Raw genomic sequence first — 20,552 nt, forward strand, 5'->3', positions numbered from 1 at the left:
ATCTGGTTTGTACACTGTCAAGAGTTAGGAACGGATAAATCAACACTGAGCATTGTTGATGCTTTTTGTGTATTTATCTTCCCTAAAGGATATAGGTGAGGGTGCTGATTTGCTTATGCAGTGTGTGCAACCGTGTGTGTGTTTAAGAGAGAGTAACTTAAAGTAAGAACGCTTGCATACACTTGAATATGTGCATGCAAGTGCATATGCATGAATATGGCTATATTGACACGTGTGTGTGTGTGTTCACCTGCTGCTGGTTCTCCCTCTGCAGGTGCAGTCTGGCTTGTATGTAGCCCCTGGTCTCCTGGAAGGCCTGTCTCTGGGACACCTCCGCAGGGTAATGGGTGCAGATCCCAATCATGTTAGTGCAAAGAAAGATCAGCACGTTGGCACTGATCTGAATGCACCCACATGCACAAATATTCAGGTACACACACACACACACACACACACACACACACACACACACACACACACACACACACACACACACACACACACACACACACACACACACACACACACACACACACACACACACACACACACACACACACACACACACACACACACACACACACACACACACACACACACACAGGGGAGGAGAAAGAAAAAAAAAGAGACAACAACATTACAAACATACCTTCAAGTATAGATAAGATTTCATAATACGACAACGCGGTGAACCTTCCGTGACCTGGGTGAGGTCAATAAACAAAATTGATATGACTTTATGTCATAAGATCTACTGCAAGCAGAAGAATTCCTCAAATGTCTGAGGAGTCATCGGACGTGATCTGGTTAGCGATGATGAGCACGGCCTTGTGGTTGTTCTTGAGGGGACATTCTTATCGTGTCTCGCTTTCTATACGGCAGATAGGAAGCCCCTAGGGTCCAATGCAATGCATCATTGGAGTCACGTGGAAACCCCGTGACTCCAGTTTGCCTGTTTTTCTTTTTCCTACTTGAAAAAGGACAGTTTACAACATCCTCTCAACGCCGAGCGTCATGAGTCTACACAGTAAAATGTTAATGACGGTTAAAGACTTAAGGCTGATTCATACTGCCTTGTGTCACATGGCGAAAATAGACGATCCACAATCTATTGTGGCTATTTCCGCAGAGCTATTTTTTTGCTATGTTTTGCCTATAATGACATTCCCAAAATAGGTATGCCAGGTTGAAAGTGGTTCATTTACATGTGTATCAGAGAGTAAGGGGTCCACTTTTACACTTTCATTCAGAGTTAAATGAACACTATACTGTGTAGGCCCTATAGGGGCTTATGAAAATAATAACAGCCAGCTAAAAAACAGTTTTGTGAAATGTTTTTTTGAATCAATTGTTTTTATTTATCACATCACAACAGCAATACAATTATACCAGTATACATAGATGCATCATAAATAAAAACGAAACAAAAACAAGATACAGGTTTTGTGAAATGTTGACTTTACAGAGACTCAAAGTTTTTTGGGTTGCACTGGGTGGCTATGTTATTGTGTCTCAATAGGGTATATTTGAACTGGAAGCTGTAGATAACAGAGAAAGACGGAGGGAGACTATGGACTAAAGATTAGTTCTCATGTGTACCCTGTGCAGTCCGGTATGCTGGCTGAACAATGGCTGTCTCAGACCACAGTGCAATGCAGAATGCCATTATCTATGGCTTGAGTAAATTAAGTTTAGATGTAGGCCAAACTAGTGGTTCTCAACCTGTGGGCCGGGGACCCACGGGTTGAGAACAAGGGTATAATTGAGAGTGGACTCCCAAATAATTGCCAAAAAAACACTAAGATTTGAATGATAACAACATGACACAAAGTTACGTGGTATTTTTTCTTCTTCTTTAAAACCTTGATTGCGATACCGATAAATAGGAATATACTGTGTTTAGTTCCATTGATCCAAGCCAGAACACAATCGATTGATCATTAAAATAAACAATGCTCTGAAAATGCATGCGGCCCACCCATCCGACCACTTAACACTAGGCCTTTTTTTTAAAATTAAATATAGTTATTAAATATGTCAGTCATTTCTTTGTATATCTAGGTTCGGTAATATCTGCCCTGTGCTACTTCAAATCCAAACAGAAATGTCATTTATATTCATATATTCCAGTGTTCAACGACAGAAACACAATTAATCATTAATCGCAAATTATTTTGGGTGACAATTAATGGTCAAGCAAAATGTCCTAATTGTGACAGGCAGCCCTACTTAACACGGCAGCCCAACACTTTGGAGATTTTCAAATGGGCCCTGATCCAGAAAAGGTTGAGAACCACAGGGCTACAGTTAGCTTAGTCAGGCTAATGACCTCGAAAGCAATCCTCCAAACTTGCTGTGTGTGTTTGTATGTGTGTGTGTGTGTGTGTGTGTGTGTGTGTGTGTAGTCATTTCTTCATGCACTAAGACCACAGACACAGCCAGAACATCAGAAAATGATGCCTTGAGCTCTGGACTTCCCCCTTTCCCTGTGAAACGTGCACACGCATGTGTGCACGTTACAAAACAAAACTCAAGAAACACACTCCCGCCTGGGAAAATCTCTTGACCCCTGACCGGGGAGCATGGAGTGCTTCCTCTGAAGATTATATCATCAATAATGAGAAAAAGACATGCAAGAACAAAACACAGTGTTCGTTCGGTCGGCGTATTTTCAGACAATGTTGATAGAACATCTCCACTAAGCAAATCTAAACACCGGTACCATGCGTTCATTGAGTCACGACCGGTATGTTGTCAAACCTGTGTGCATGTGTGTGTGTGTGAATGAGAGAATGAGAGAGACGAGTCAGCTAGCTTCTGATTTTAAGATTATGTTGAATGATGACTTAAGTCTCGCTAAAATCATTAGTGAAGTACCTTGGTTGTATTTTAGTGAGACATCTGGTCTCGTCACTCTCGTGATTGACAACATTTTAGGTTACTGCATAAGGAAGGACATAATGTTAATTTTGGCCATTGATTGATTGATTTAATACTTTATGAACAGTTTGCAAAAAAGGCACAGAAAGTACATTTCTATACAAGATCTGCTAAAAGGATTAAAAACCAAAAATATGTACAGTAAACAGTTTGGGGGGGGGGGGATTTCTGGTGATAGGCTGGGACTTTAATATTTAATTTATGTCAATTTGAGTTTGCCTGCACTTCCTGGTTTGAGAGTTTAATTAAACTTCTCAAAGTCACCCTGCAGACTGCACAGAATGAACTAGTCAGGGTCATACTAGGTTTGTTAAACGGACCGAAATAAATCATACATACTGTAGGTTGGGACAATTTTCAAAAATCTACTGTAAACTGTCTTCCAGTGGAACATTATTGGGTGTTCCACTGACACACACACACACACACACACACACACACGGCCGCGTTTGCCCACTGCCAGAGATTTTTCATTGAAAAAAAAAAAAGTACTCAGGAGCCGAGATACAGAATTTTTAAGTTTTAAGTTAACAAGGAAGTGGATGGGAGTCTAGATCTTCGAAAAATCATATCTCCTTGGTCAAATAAAAAAAGATTGGGCACACACACACACACACAATTGGGCGCACACGCACACGCACACACACACACGCTCTTGTCAATGGCTGTGAACACCAGTAAAGAAAAGTAGCAATTGAGGGAGGGAACATGAATAACACCTACAAGAAAAAAACAGAAGAAAATATAAAAGGGGAAAAAATAGCTGTCAAATGTAGTTGCAGAAGATGCAGCAAATTGTATTTGCCATTTTCACTACAGGACCAGAATGAGGTTTACACTGTATACATATGGGTTGGCCCTTTGTTGTCACAACAAGACAAAGACAATCTAGCGACCTGCATTTCCAACAAAACACCTATTACCACAGGACAGTGACATGTCAACTTCAATCTGTTTATCAGTCTGGACCCAGTGACCACTCCTTGTTCAATCCGAGAACAATGACCCAACGGGATTAGGGGCAGGTCAATAGGGGAAGGACATATTTCGTAGCACCCGGCCAATATATCGCAACACAACACGACATGACATGAGTTGTGAGCTTGCAGACTAGCATTTTTTTACCATTTCTGAATAATGCTTAAATGGGGAAATAGAATTAAACCCGGTTTACACACTGCCAGTAGGTCACAGAAGTACCTCCACTCATTTATTTTTCACACACACTTAGGTTTTATAATTTTTGAAATACACTTTCTCATTTTATAATGGAACTCAATGGGGCTGTGGTCAAGCTGAAAGTAACCTTGCCCACATTAGGAGTCAGACGTCAAAGATGACTGAGGTCACAGGCTGGATGAAGTTTGAGAAAATATTGGTCAAAAGATCGGTAATCGGTGGTCTAGGACTCTCCAAAATCGGGATCGGTGTTGGACCCAAAAATATGGCATTGCTAGGCTCTAATTTCTTTTCAAATCTCTTCTCATCTTTTATTTCTGGGAAGTCCACATACAGTAAAGTGCACCCAAACACGGCAGCAAGTGTTTCTTTTCCTTCACCCTTGATGCATGAAGTCAGAGAATGGCTGATCGCAATTAGTTGAGTTGTAACAAATTCCATTTACAGTACTCATTTTGCTATTTTAGTGGAGTAGTAGGTTGAAATTTTATGAACGCATTTATTATGAACTTTATTCTTCTGTATGTCTCTGCTACAACCCCCCACACGGCACTCAGTTTACCCACACATTTGCACTCAAAGGACCACAATGGAAAAGCTCGACTCCAGCTTTTTTTGTTTTGTCCTTTTGACAAGATATTTAAATATATGTTCATATACTGTATGCATTTTCACACCTGCATAAAATAGACATTTTCAAGACTTTCAGGACAAAGTTGTCAGGAGGACACCTCGCCATTATTGTATTGAAAGATCAGGCGTGTGAGAGAAGTACAAAAGTTTTGTGTTCATTCTAATAAAACATCTGTTTGGATCAGCCAGGTAATTGTTGCTAAACCACAATGTTGGACTTGTGCCATATAGTAGCTCAATTACTGATGAGCCTATTGCCTTCATAAATCTTTGATGAGCCAATGCTTCCCACTAAGTCCTGTTGTGCAATCCCAGGGACATCAGTGAAGGCACGTCGCTCTTTAAGGCCTCTGATACGTCTTGATCACATTAATCCTTAACAGATGGCGCTCAACAGAGTTAAGTGAGCCGAATAACTTTGTTAAGTGACCCAGTCTGAGATACAGGGCCACCTGCAGGTCGCAGGACCACACATCTCGGCAATACTTTACATGCAGCCAAATCAAGTGGGCACAGCCCGGCAACGGTGTGGGATTTCAGTCGCCCTAAAGCAGTGGTTGTCAAACATTTTCATGTCTCCCAGGACTCCCAAATTGGCATAAACATAATGTTCAAAACGTTTCAAATTCTTTCCAAGATTTTGTTTTTAAATAGCCGATGTATATAGGGTTAAAGTGGTTAAACAGATTTTGATGATATATTTACCTGAAGGACCCCTGGCGGTCCCCGGACCCCACTTTGAGAACCACTGCCATAAAGACATTAAAGGTACTCTACAGTACTATTTTTCGTTTAATCACTTCTAATTTCACTTGTTCATCTTGTATTTCACTTGTTCATCTTGTATCCTTGTGAGTTCTCTCTCCTGATTATTCATTCTCCTGACTGAATAAAGAAACAGCACAGTCATCCTTGCTAATGTAAATTTGGTTGCAAATGCAATGCAAATGAAATACCTAGTGAGACCAATAAAAATACAGCAGTTAAGCTGAAGTGCTACAGGGATGACCCTACAATAGTAACTCCCACCATGGGTTCCCATCACAGATGTCTAGCATAATTATTGCATTGGGTTTTGGATAAATATTCTCTGTAACAAACAATGCCTTATGATATTACATATTTTATTCAACAAGATACAAAAATTTACAAATAAATGTAAGATTTGTGAACCACACAGGAAATTAATATGTTAATTCGCACAAAATGGCTTCAAATTCACAGCTGACAAATTAACAGGTATAATTTATGTCATATAACAAAACCTGAAACTCTCTTAGGCTTATGTTAACCACAGACCTTATTCTCTGCATACAGAGTGAACTCATTGCAAACTTTAAGATTGTTTTCCTTTCTTTTTTAGCTCTCTATCAAATGATTGTGTGTTTTGGGTTAGTTCAATAACAACACTATTTCTTGGAATCATCGCTTTATTGAATGACTGTATTGTGTTACTTCAATAAGCACGCTATTGCTTGGAATCACTCTATTGAATGACTGTGTTTAGGGTTGGTTCAATAACCACACTATAGCTTGTGATACTCTACTGAATTACTGTGTTTTAGGTCAAAACACGCTATTGCTTGAAATCACTCTGTTGATTGACTGTTTTGGGTGAATTCAATAACCACTCTAATGTTTGGAATCACTCTATTGAATGGCTGTATTTGGGGTTATTTCAATACATATATTGTTTGGAATAACTCCATTGAATGACTGTTTTGGGTTAGTTCCATAACCACACTATTGCTTGGAATCAGAAAGAGGAAACAAAGAGTTTGGTGTGTTAAAGGTGGCTGATAAAGGCTTCTACATACATTTTACACGTCAGTGTTCTGAGTGGATCTGTTTAAATTATGTTAATACATATTCTAATTAATCATCTATTTGAGAAATGTGATATATGATTCCTTTCCCATCTACAGCTGCTGTCCATACAGTCTGTTTGTTCACCACACCACGCAGGCACATACGCTGAGACATGACTGACAGCTGCCACTCAAAACCTCGTACACGCCCAATTATTGCTTTTAGCGTAGCTTCGTGCTTTTATATCTGAACACAGCGTAAGGCTTGGTTTCGGGGAAGTTCTGAAAGATTCTACAGTGGCCGTGGCCGTCACAGTCTCCTGACTTGAACCTCAATCTCTAGTGGGATTTGAAGAAGGCGGTTGCAAAACGCAAATGAGTGCATATGAGAGAACCGGAGGCCTGAGGAATGGTCTAAGATTCCTCATGAATGCTGCCAGAAGCTGGTGTCTGGCTATGCATGCATCACGTTTTCAGCAGGTCATAACAGCAAAAGGGTGCTCTACTAAGTACTAAAAGACACTTGTCATGAACAGTTTGAATAATTCTGAGCCTGCAATAGTCATTAAAAGTGTCATTTTGCGTTGAATTTGGGGAAACAACTCATTATTAGTTGTGTTGAGCTACTTATTTTGTTCTTATTTGATTAGTTTGTTTCATACAGTTGACAGATTGTGAATTTTGCCAATGAGCAGATTTGCAGTGGGGTTTGAATAATTTCAAGTGCAACCATATATACTGTATTAATGCTGTCAAAGTTAACACGTTATTAGTCTTGCGTAACCAGACAACTAATCCACAGTCTCCGAATGCTATATAGTCTGGAACTACACCTCCCGAAATCCGAGAGAGGAAGCTGGCATTTCCGTTCACGAAAATATCAAAAAATATATCTTTACATTTAATTATTTCCCCATTTCTGCTAAGCAGCAAGCTATATATGCTTAGATGATATTTATTTATGTTATGAAAAATGTGCGCGACTGTAAAGACGAAACGGAAGTGGGTAGGCTTCACATCCGCTTTATCGCTTGATCATGATCAGAGCTTCTGTGCTCCAGACTGTATGACCGGAAACATTTGAAAAACGGGAGACTAACACGTTATTAACGTGTTAACGCGTCACCGAATTAACAGCGTTCATAATTTTATCGCAATTAATAATCCATTGATTTTTTTTTTTTTACTGTTTGAAGCATTCGTATAGGGCTTAGCTCTGCATGGTTTCCTGCTCTGAACCAAGGAAGGTAAATTAAGTGCGACTGTCTCTAAAACATACAACATACCTGGTCTCACCACCGTCTTGCACACCTTTTCTTTCATTCTTACTGATACTTTCCTATCACACATCACACCTGACACTTTTCTCCCCCTGTTCCAACCTGCTTGCACTTGTTTCTTTACCTCTTTTCCACACTCTCCATTTGCTCTGGAAAGTTGACCCTAAGTACTTAAAATCCTCCACCTTCTTTATTTCTTCTCTCTGTAGCCTATCTGTTCCACTTGGGTTCCTCTCATTCACACACATGCATTCTGTCTTGCTGTGGCTAACCTTCATTCCTCTCCTTTCCAGGGCATATCTCCACCTCTCTAGTTTTTCCTCCACCTGATCCCTGCTCTCACTACAGATCACAATGTCATCTGCAAAAATCATGGTCCATGGGGATTCCTGTCTAACCTCATGTCAGCCTGTTATATACAGTATATATCAGAATCAGCTTTATAGTCAATAAAAGTGGGTGAAATTCGTTTTCGTGCATAGTTCATATCGTATCGTTATTTCCATAGAAAAAAAGAAAGGGAAAAAGAAGGGGGGGGGGGGAGACAAGGGGGAAAGGAGATCAAACAAGAGAACAAAAAAAACAAACAAGCTATCTCCATATTTACACATGGTACCTGAGATAAGATATCAAATATATGTGTGTACTGTGCAACGCCCGGGATTCGAACGCGGGTCGCATATATATATATATATACACTATACACACACACACACACACACACACACACACACACACACACACACACACACACACACACACACACACACACACACACACACACACACACACACACACACACACACACACACACACACACACACACACACACACACACACACACACACACACACACACACACACACACACACACACACACACACACACCTCAATATAATATGATAATATTAATTATGAATAATGCTCACATTCATGACAGGTCATCAGATGCTTGCGCTTTTTAACAAATCTTGTGTGAGAGATGTATATGTGTGTCACGTGCGTGCGCACGTAATGTGCGTGTCTGTGCGTGTGTGTGATGTGTGCATATGTGGTTCCATTCAGGCTGACAGCTCTTTGATCCACACAGCCTGTTGTGTTTGCTACTGGTCTCTCATCATCAGCTTGGCTGGCTAAACCAGCACAGACCGTGCAGGTCATTCTGACCTGATAGAGAGATGAGTTGTAAAGAGAGGAGCATGGAGCAGTGTTGCCAGATTTTTCTAGAGAAATATTAAGGAACCAGGTTTGTGAAAACAAGCCCAAAAGAAGCATCTTAAGCTACGGCTATTTGAAAATAGACGCTCTACAAGCTCATCGTGTGTTGAGCTTGTAGATCTGTTATTTAAAAAAAAATCTTATATAGTTTTTAAACATTTTAAATACACAAATCTTGTAAATCCTGGAACTAAATATTTTCAGATGAGGGGGGGGGGGGGGGGCTGAGGACAAATACATATTAATTTGGGGGGTCCTTGACATGAAAATGTTTAAGAACCACTGGTTTAAACAACATTAGGAAACAAGCCCAAATAAGCATCTACACTTTAGAAACAAGCCCAAAAAAACACAACCCGCAACCACCAATATTTACAAGCAACTTAACAGAAAAACAAGCCCAAAGTCGCTTATAATAAGCGGACATGGCAACACTGAGCAGGAGGGCTCTGTCTCTCACCAGGCATAATGCAATCCCTTAATGACCATAACAGGGCGTTTGGTTACCTAACCAGGGTTCGATTTGCAGGGGTGAAGGGGTCTATGCCTCTGCTTTTGATATCGCCCACCTGGTCATTCGTTTTATAGCCACTGGGGATATGTTTTATCCCTTCTTCTGGTCAGACTGAATTAAATACTAGCATTTCTGATATGTTTGATGATATCACAATTTGTGTAAAAATATGTGTGTCCAAATTTGTCAATGTTTGCGATACAGGGGCTCAAGTCCTTTTTTATTTTATTTTTTAACAAATCGAACCCTGGGAGTTAGCCTCCTACTGTATGATGTCGTTAAACGTTCTCCATGTACTCGTTGGGGTGTCCCGGGAGGCACACCACACACAACCAAACATTGGCTTATAAGGTGCGGCTCTCAGCAAGGTGTTTTCTTTGGGCAAGGCGGAAGGGATGGAATGATAAAGAAAGTACACTGTAGGGCTGGGTGATAGGACATCAGATCAATATCACGATTATTTTGAACTTTTGCCTTGATTATGATTAATGAACGATTTTAGCATATCTACATCTACACTATTTTTGCACGCCACGATTGTACAACGACGGCTAATCAGTCTAAACATTTTAGTTGATTATAAAAAAATCTAGTTTTTTCGTGTCGATTTGTTCATATAAGAAAATAATTTAAAAAAGAACTTGCATCTCGATTATTCGGTTATAAGTCGGTTATTGCTTACATAAAATTGGTTTTGATATATTTTCAGTTTATTGCCTATGAGTGCTAATTTATCTCTTTTATTTATGTCTCTATCTGCAAACATGCTGAAAACGCATCCTGACTTCAATAGTGAAGTCACTCACATACTGAGACATACACAAATGTATGATGACTATGATGGCTAAATCACTTAGAAAATTGGCACCGGGTGAAAAAAAAGGGTTACAAAAATCGCGGGATAAAAAAAAAAAGACAACATAGGGGTCACTTCAGCACTGATAACTAGAGACATACTCAACACTCATCAAACAAAGGCATCAACCAAGAAATCAATGCGTGGATTTGAACCGGAACTGCAGCATTTGACAATGGACACAGTGAAGGATAAGTTCCAATATGTGACTGTGACCGCTATCCCACCAGCCCATCTGTCTCTCTATAGCAGCTGAGTTGAAAGTTCAGAATGACATTTCCCCTAAGACAGAAGAAATGCTCTGGAGACACTGCTGACATGGGGACTACTTCCCACTGATTGATCTCTAAGAGCTTTTGAAATGTCTTTCAGAAACTTGTGTCAGAGATGAACAGCTCATCTCGGATGATCAGTCCATCAGAGACTCTTCCGACTGGACCCAAACTCCAAAATCAGCAACGGCCTGTAATCTTGTCGCAAAAATACACACTATTTTGAAACACTGTTGTTCTGCTAGCTCTAGACTTGAACAAAGCAAACTCATTCCTTATAAAGGTTTAAATGTTGCAGAAAAATGAGGCATGGTGGGGGGGGGGGGGGGGTTGGTCTATCTTTGCCAACTTGGGTCATTGCCATCTGGAATTGAAGCTCTGTTTGCGTCATAGCTAAATTGGTCTCTGGTGACCAGTGAGACCATGGAGTAATCTTTGTGAAACACTGTGTAAACTGAGTAAATTCCACCAGGCTCAAGAGCTTTGGACTTGGGCCGCACATCTCTCAGAGGAAAATATCCTAAATTAATACTGGCAGATGAATGTTTTCCAAACATGATGCAAATCTCCCAGCTATCCAGGATTTATTGAATAATGCTAAGCATACCCACATCAGTCTCCATTTGTTTTAGTTCAACAAGTCCTCAACAAGTTCTCAAATGAAGGGATTACTGCGCTCATCTTTCCTTAATCTTCAAGGTACGTACGTACCTGTCCTCACACACATTATCGCACACTGGCATTATGTTCAAAAAGGATCCCAAATGGCAAATATGTGTTCAATTCCCCCCCCCAACAAAAGCAGAGGAGAATTAAGTGATCACCATTATTTTATACTTTGACTATTCAAAAATACCAGATCTACAAGCTCGTATCGCTACGAGCTTGTAGATGTGCATTTTTTTTCTAAATATTGAACATTTGTGCACATCTTTGAATACATACAGTATATTTTTTGGAACACATTTTTTAACACAAATCCTTGCTTCTGGGGGTCCCTGGAACAACATATTTTGATAGGGGTCGGCGGTCAAAAACATATAATTTTGGGGGTCCTTGACATGATAAAAGAGCTAAATTGCAGTTGTACCCTATTTTGTTTCTCAATTCATACTTACCATGTCTTTGTTAACTGCTTTTATTTATTATTGCTTATTATTCGTTATTTTTGTTCACTATGAATGTTCAATCACTTCTGTCCAATTTTTTTTATCTGATTATATCTGGGGAATATTCAAAAAATCTAATAAAAGGATTTTGAAAAAAAAAGAAAAAACATATCCACTACTATGGTTTGGTATATCAGAACAGAAACATCACGCTGCTATGAATGGGCATGGATGGACAGACAGGTCTGTCGTTGTGTGCTGTCAGGAAGTGTCAAGTGCATTTGTAAAAGGTATGAGTGCACCAGTGTACTGTTGGCTGTCCGCCGTCAGCTGTCTAGGCTGCTTTGGTGGTCTGACGCTTGCTTGGCTGGACATACAGAGGGATGGCTGGATGGATGGGCAACAGTGGACACAACACTCTGTTCCCAGCTGTGTCCTCACTAAACCTTACACTTCCTGCCCACACACACACACCCACCCAGCTGGAGAAGGGACAGCTGCAACTAGAAAAGTGCGCTCTTCGGTGCGCAGATCGACGCCAGGTCAGGGTGCATAATTTGGAAGGCAGTCATAGCCAATTGGAATGGAATCTGGAAAGGTCTGACTGATACAGCAGCTTGATCACTTGACTCCAGAGATAATATGTAACGACTTGTGTGGGTTTTGGACAGAATTTGTAGGAGTAGGAGCAAAAAGTGTGTTTTGAAGAAAACGTGAAATGGCAGAAAATCTAGTCTGGCACAAATGGCCGGGGCCTATGAGGGGAGTTGCGTCATGATCCAAGGGTGAAAATATTTTGATTGTACAACCTACGGCTCAAGAGTTATAGGCCAAAACATGAAGTGGCCTGTTATAGCGCCACCATGAGGCAGATTTTAAATATTTAGGGTGGAGGTTCTTCTTTGGCCTACTGGTAGTGTCTGTGCAAAGTTTCATGGCAATCGGACGCTGCATTCATGATTTGTGGCATTTTGTGCAAACTTTGAAAGCCAATGCAAGCCAATCAGAAGGGAATCTGAAAAAGCTGACAGATACATGATGAACACGTGAAATTTTAACCCAACCAACTAGGGCTGCAAGTCTCGATTATCTTCTTTTTGGGGGGGCTTTTATGCCTTTATTTGACAGGGCCATAGGCTGACAGGAAATGGGGAGAGAGATGGGGGGGGTGACACACAGCAAAGGTCAAGCTGGATTACCAGCAAATGTGGTATGCGCCTGGACCGCTAGGCCAGCGGGCACCCCTCGGTTATCTTTTTAGCGATTATTCTATTTTTTTTAAAAAGATTGATTAAATTGAATAGTTCCATTAACTGCTGCAGCTGCACCCCTACAACAAACCCAAGTCCATTCTCCGTTGGCCCCTCTCAGTTTCCAACCAAGCGAGGGAGGCTGGACCTTGAACTGTACAGCGTCTATGAGCAAAACTTCCAAGAATTTTCATTTCATTTGTTCCCTCCAAATCAATTCATGTGATTATTACAGTATGAAAGGATCATTCTCTTTGTTTTCCCAAAAAACAGGATGTATCCCAAAATGTTGCGTAACAAAACTGAAATGAATGGAGCGAACCAATTAGTTTAAGTTCAGTGTAATAGCATGCACTGTATGAGCAAGTTTTGCAATCAAAATACAGTAACAGAAGAAAGACCGGGGCAGCAACATAAACTACATCAAATGAAACAGTGACTGAACCACAGGCTGGGAACAAAAACACACAAGGGTCTGGTTTCACAGTCCAGTAACATAAGCATCAGTAAAGCTCACTAACAAAACTCTACCACTAACAGCGTCAACTGGTGTCCTCCCCTATCCAGTGCTACAGTACCTCCCAAACTATGCCTAATATTGACTTTTACTACAAAGCACACAGATCAATACTGGGGACAAGAGAAACAGGTTATAGATTAAACATCGGGAGAGTGAGAGCAGTTTCCCCCCCAAAAAAAGAAAGCTTTGCTCCCCTCATCAGTTGTTCAGCCCTGAACTCATGCATGAAACCAATCCGTCTCCTGAGGCAGCTTAAGGTAGCATCACGTGTCCCACATGTTTGTGAAGCTTGATACGTCAGTAGAGTTTTACAAAGATAAAGCCACACATGGGTGTTGAGTGTCAACGAACAGAGTGACAACCACAACATGCCGTGCTACGTCGTAACATTGTGTTCTGTCCCTGCCATGCATGCCGAAACAAAGACTCTTGGGGATGGGGATCCAGATAAAATTAGAACACGTTTTCAAAGTGTGGCTCACCCAGGGCGCCACAGGGGGGGGGGGGGGGGCAGGAGGGCCATTCGGTTCATTAGAAGATTATTGTGCCAGTTTAACCACTTTCACCCAGTAGTTTTGGCATGTCATTGTAAAAAAAATAATTTGTAGTTTTTTCTTTTTGTCATTTTACAATAGGGGGCCACAGCCAGAAGCTATGGCTATTTGGGGGTCCTTGGCATGGAAAGGTTTGGGAACTCCAATTAGACTGCATGCCACTTTGCTGACATGTACAGTTTGGCATCAAAGGGGCTTGTTCGGTGTTTGGTAATTCACGATTATTTTGTGTGTGTGTGTGTGTGTGTGTTTTAAAGGATGATGAACATTGCGTGGCTAAGCCTCTTCTTTACAACATCAAGAGGCTCATGACAAATCACTATGTCATCTAAAAAAGGGAAAGCCGCAAACATGCAAAGCTGCCAGTCATCTGGTTTTGGTCTGTAATACAGCCTTAAAAGGCAAGGAAATGGGAAATGACACAGAAATATCTATGGAGCGAAAGCATCATAAATCACAATTGCCTTTTTGAGCTACGGGAGCCATTGGTTTGGTGAATGTTGTCGGAGGCACCAAGTGCCCGAACAGGCTAACGAATGTAGCTTAACCCCGAGTCTGTGAAATGACATCATGAGACCAGGGTCTTGTTATTATACGTGACATCATCCACTGACAATGGGGATAAGATGACACGCCAAATGTTATGTGCTTTTGCCGTGAACCCCGGCATTTGTTGAACAATGACTTGTTAAATGAGACAGAGAAAAATACAGATGGAGAAAAGTAGCAGTAATCTTATCTACGGCATCTCAGTGTCTGAATAACATTTGAATGAGCATTGCCTTCCTGTGCTGCTCCACAGATCCAAACAGCCAAAGGCTCACTGTGTAACGAAGACAACATTTTGTGTGCAATATCTGCCCTGAAAAAGTGAAGAGGACTAAAGAACACAGTGTTCTCTTTGTGTGGACAAAACATGTCAAGATAACCCTCCTGCAAAACGGACACTACCACAAATAATCTAACAAATAAAATATCTGAATAATCTATTTTATTTATTCATTGGAATCCTACTGCTGTAGCATTCTGATGCCAGTCTCTGTGCTGTTGTAATGTTGACACAGTTGACTGAGAACATGATTGACAAGTACGCTAATGAGAGACTTAGCCAGCGTAATGGCAAACTTTGACAGCCAGGCATTCACACCCTCTCTCCCATCAGTGGGCACACACATTAAAATCTGTCTGTGCTAATTTAACTTTGAGGAGTGCAAATGGTGTGCAAATGGGGTGTGCAAATGGGACCAAATGGACCCGTAAGGGTCCACTCTTCAAAGTCTTTGGATTTGACTGTGCAGGGCACACCAGGTTCAGTAGAAGCTGCTGTCAAAACTGCCTTTCAAAGCCTTGAGGATTGCACGCCACATTGTTCAACAGTTATCACCACTATGGATCCTAATACGCAACAATAGCTGTTCTCTGTTTGGCAATAAAGGGAAATCTCACCAATTTTCAACCTAAATCCCATTGCTCTGATGGGGGAGAAGATCAGTAATAGGCTACAGTGTGCAAAAAATACCCTACAGTATGTATTTTGTGTATTTTGCCGTGGAATGTTGGCATCGCGAAACGATGGTGTCAAATGCGTTGTTAGTAAACCACCATATATGCCATTCAGCTATTATTAGTCCAGCTGTTATTCACCCTATCAGTGTCAGTATTAAAGAGCAATATTTCTCACCCATGATGGTGTTGGTTGTCCAGGTGTATATCATTGCTCCAAGCTGTAATACAATAAGTGGATGAGTCACAACAAGCCCCTTCCCTCTCTGAGGAGGGTGGGGGGTACTCCAGCCTATGTATTATTTGCACCATTATTGTTTGGCACGCACCAAATCTGATGATGACAGCAGCTAAGTGATCTGGAGCTGTGAAGGGGGACAGAGATCGCACGCACGCGCACGCGCACACACACACACACACACACACACACACACACACACACACACACACACACACACACACACACACACACACACACACACACACACACACACACACACACACACACACACACACACACACACACACACACACACACACACACACACACACACACACACACACACACACACACACACACACACACACACGGCTCCATGATAGTTAGGTTTGTGGTATGTGGTTCAGTGTATTTGTGTGACTCTGTGAGTGTGCATGCATGGGTGTGTGTGTGCTAGGGAATTAACAACTTCAGATTTTTGCAAGTCGACTTGTCTGTCAATAAAGTCAAAGTTGAGTCAACGCGTCATTTGTTGATGTCATCACATTAACTCGTAAGGGGGGACCACACACAAGACTGCTAAAATTTAAGTGGTTGTCATGTCAGACCAGAGCTCGATCAGTGAGGGGGGGGGGTGATAGGGGGGAAATATTTCACGCAATAAACCGGTCAATGCTGGGTACCAAACCTCATCAAGGTGATCAGTTTGTTTCAAATAAAATATATTAAATTGCTGAATTAATTGATAGGCAATTCATTATTAACATCCCTAGTTTGGTGAGGAAATTGGGGCGAAACTTAAAGTAAAATTTACTGGAGGGCGGCTTTACATGGCTTAATGGCTGCATTACAGTAAAGTGATAAAACTTCTGAACTTATTGGACGTTCTAGCTGAGTGAATGAACCACCAATAACTGTACTGTACCCGTTTGTCATGTTTTTCAATAATCATGTTTATCCACATTCTCTAGTGTGATAAACATCTTTGGAATATATTTTTTGAATTCCTTTTTAGATTTTTAGATTAGTTTTTTAAATATCGCCTGCCCTTGCCCTGCCTGTGTGTGGGTGCGTGCGTGCACTGAACTGGATTCACTGTGAGCAGTACAGTACATCTTAGCAGTACCCTAACCCACTTATTTTGAGCATTCATTTGAGATTCTGAGTGAAAAGAAGGAACTAACTTACAGTATTGTTGGTGGGAGACATACACTTTCACTCTAAACATTGTGAAAAACTAAAAAATCTGTTAAGATAGATTGTGTGGTTGCTGTGTCAACCTGTTTTTCTTACGTAAGTCCAATGTTCTGGCCTAAATGCATTATGCACGCCTCTGTCAGGTGTGCGACAATTCATTGACTGGTATCTTTTTCAGCAGTGAAGGATCAGTATGTTTCCACCAACTCTGCATTCACTGACCCCACAACAATCTGCCTCACGAACAGGTTTTTCCTCTAGTACCAGCTCTGCATAGGAAACAAAAGCATAAATAATGTACCTTAGGCTCCACATAGTAAAATCCTCAATGTTAATTTAACCCAGAGAGTGTCACTCAGAGATGTGGTTCCGTCTGTACACTCTCGGAGTTGAAAATGGATGAATCAACACAGAGGATTTTACATACTCTCTTCTTGACCTGTGAGTCAATAGATCCTTTTTAGCGGACCCACGAAGACACAAATGACCAACTTGTCTTTGGTCCCTCTTTAATCCGTGTACAGCATAATGCATGTCTGCAGTGCTACAAATTCCTAGAACAAAACAATAGCTGCCTCAGTCATATAATCCCACCATAAGACACAATGGTATAGATACTACATACCCAGCTGTGCATACTTCTCTGTGGAAATACACTCTATATCAAAACATAAATTCTCCGGCCGGCACAGTGTCTGCCTAGTGTGTGTGTGTGTGTGTGTGTGTGTGTGTGTGTGTGTGTGTGTGTGTGTGTGTGTGTGTGTGTGTGTGTGTGTGTGTGTGTGTGTGTGTGTGTGTGTGTGTGTGTACACGCGCAAATGTGTCTGTTCATATGTGGGGGCTCTATGCGCATCAGCAGCACACAGTTATATTTGTTTGTCTGAGTCCGAGCCATAGCATAGCCAGAGTGTGTGGCGCCAGGAAGGGAAGCCATAACTCAGGTACTAAGATCAAGTAGATGAGCGGAAGCACTACTAAGTTTATATTAAAGCTCCAACATACAATGTTATAATATGCACGAAAGGAGACAGGCTGAGAAAAATCTTCCCGTTAAGAGTACATCTTTTTAAAACGTCGCCATTTTGGAAGCCAATCGTAGCCAATGGGAATGGAATATTGGAAATATTTAAAAATTCGGACAGATATGTCTTGATCATATGACTAGCTTGACTAGCCTCATGGTGACGCTATAAAAGGCTCATTTGAAACGTTTTGGGCCTCCTGGAAGTGGGCGTGCAAAGTTTCACGCCGATCGGTCCAGCGGTGCCCGAGATTAGCTGTTCACAGATGGACAGAGACTCACTCACGCCTTTGGCCATTCCGGCCTGGCAGGGATAACAACACACGGCTGCTGCCACGAAGCCAATCAGAGGCAGGTAAGGCGGGTCTATGGGGCGGGTCTTTGCTTAATAGCAGCGTAGAAAAGAATCATGTATCAGGGTGTAGTTTCCCACTGCTCAAGAACAAAATGGTTGCTGTGTGAAGATGGTCAATGATGGCACATTGGTGTTCTTTTTTAATTTACATGTCACAGCTTGAGGAAATAGCTTTTAATTAGACCATCCCTCATACATGACATCAAACTTAGGCATCCGTCAAAAACCTTTGAGGGACGTCCTCTTTCAAAAACCAAGACCCCAGATTCGAATAGAGGAAATGTGGGGTCTGAATCCCCACATTTCCTAGGATAATGGAGGCACGTCAAGTTCACACACACACACACACACACACACACACACACACACACACACACACACACACACACACACACACACACACACACACACACACACACACACACACACACACACACACACACACACACACACACACACACACACACACACACACACACACACACACACACACACACACACACACAGAGAGTAGCTTTATCTTTATCCATCTCTATTTGTCTGAGTGAGCCATTCTCCAGATCTGGAGTAGAGCTGAGAATCCTCATTGAGATCTATTCTAAACAATCACTGCGAGTTCTGTCAGCTCAATCTCAGTCCACTGAGAAATAAAAAGACCACTCTATCTGAGGGGGCCCATTGTGAAAAAAGGAATCATGACTCAGAGACAGAGACAGAGAGACAGAGAGAGAGAGAGAGAGAGAGAGAGAGAGAGAGAGAGAGAGAGAGAGAGAGAGAGAGAGAGAAAGATAAAAGAGAGAAACTAGAAAAGTGTGCTCTTTGGAGCACAGATCCTCGCCAGGCCACGTTGCCTACCCAGGGCTGTGTTGCAACCTGTTAAAGCGCCACCATGAGGCCGATTTGAAACATTTGGGGGCATTTTTTCCTTGGCCTAGTGGGAATGTGAATGCTAGGTTTCACTGCAATCTGACGCTGCGTTCATGATTTGTGGCATTTTGTGCAAAACGGAGCATTCCCGCAAACATTGCAAGCCAATCGTAGCCAATCAGAATGAAATATTAATACAGATACACGTGCATCTTGATCACATGACTATAGAGATAATGTGTACAGATTGGCATAAGGTTTGGTCTGTAGGAGTAATATAAAACTTGCAGGCCAATGTTAAAAAGTTGGGGTGGCGGTTCTTAATAACTATGCAAGAGAGAGAGAGAGAACAGAGAGAGAGAGAACAGAGAGAGAGAATAGAGCGACAGCCCCTGTACAGCCGGGTGCGTCAGCCCCGTGCTATTTCACGCCCTTGTGTGTGGTGATGCCACTCGTCACCACCATAACCTCCGTCGTCCAGCCCTCTCTGCTTCATCATGGATGTCTCTCACAAAGATGCCTTTTGTCCCCTGCCATCATCATCAGACTTGCATCTTCTCAGCCCTCATCCTGCGTGTCCATCCCCCCGGGGTACAACACAAATAAGAGGAGGGCGGTACAGAAAAAAGAAGAGGAGAACAGTTTTCCCATATCACAGATTCTGGCCCTGTGACGCCAAGGGCCACTGTGTGCGTGCGTGCGTGTATGCGTGTGCATGCGTGCGTGTGTATGCGTGTGTGTGTGTGTGTGTGTGTGCGTGTGTGTGTGCGCGCACATGTGATAAAGAGTGTGTGACAGATTGAATGGGATCCAACTTTTCACAAAGCCACTATTGGCTAGGAGCCAGACTGATAGATGCCTATTCTTATACGAGATTGACAAATGGTGTGGTCTCTTCTTGAAGATCACACAAAGACAACATTCCTCCAGATCCTATGAACTGAGGATCATCCAAAGAGCACAGTGATGTATACTGTAGAGCAGTATCCTCGAGTGTAAAACACAGATTATTTCCTGAGTAGAACTTTATAAGAAGAGTACTTCCGTAAGAGTGAATGCAGCAATTACTGCACAGTCTGAGGCTGGTGAGTCGTGACCTATCACTGGTTGCTCAGTGGACTGATACATATTGCTATGGTTGGGGGAAAAGTGGAAGTCCAAAACAGCATCTGAAGACCGTAGCTGGAGTACAAAAGAGGCGCACAAGGTACGAGGCCAATGGTCCTATAGCCAGCCTGTCTAGGACATAGGTACTT

At 41.8% G+C, this 20,552-nt stretch overlaps 1 protein-coding gene across 2 annotated transcripts in view; it reads right to left on the reverse strand.

Annotated features, from left to right (window-relative positions):
* The window catches only part of adcy6b (adenylate cyclase 6b), a 54,320-nt gene that overhangs the window by 25,811 nt on the left and 7,957 nt on the right, over positions 1-20,552 (reverse strand). For both annotated transcript variants that reach the window (XM_080443622.1, XM_080443621.1), the window contains exon 4: positions 251-400. In XM_080443622.1, the coding sequence (XP_080299748.1) occupies positions 251-400 (150 nt within the window). The remainder of the gene's footprint in view (positions 1-250; positions 401-20,552) is intronic.

The sequence above is a fragment of the Gymnoscopelus braueri genome, assembly GCF_963280865.1.
Source record: "Gymnoscopelus braueri genome assembly, chromosome: 12".
Taxonomy (NCBI): Eukaryota; Metazoa; Chordata; class Actinopteri; order Myctophiformes; family Myctophidae; genus Gymnoscopelus; species Gymnoscopelus braueri.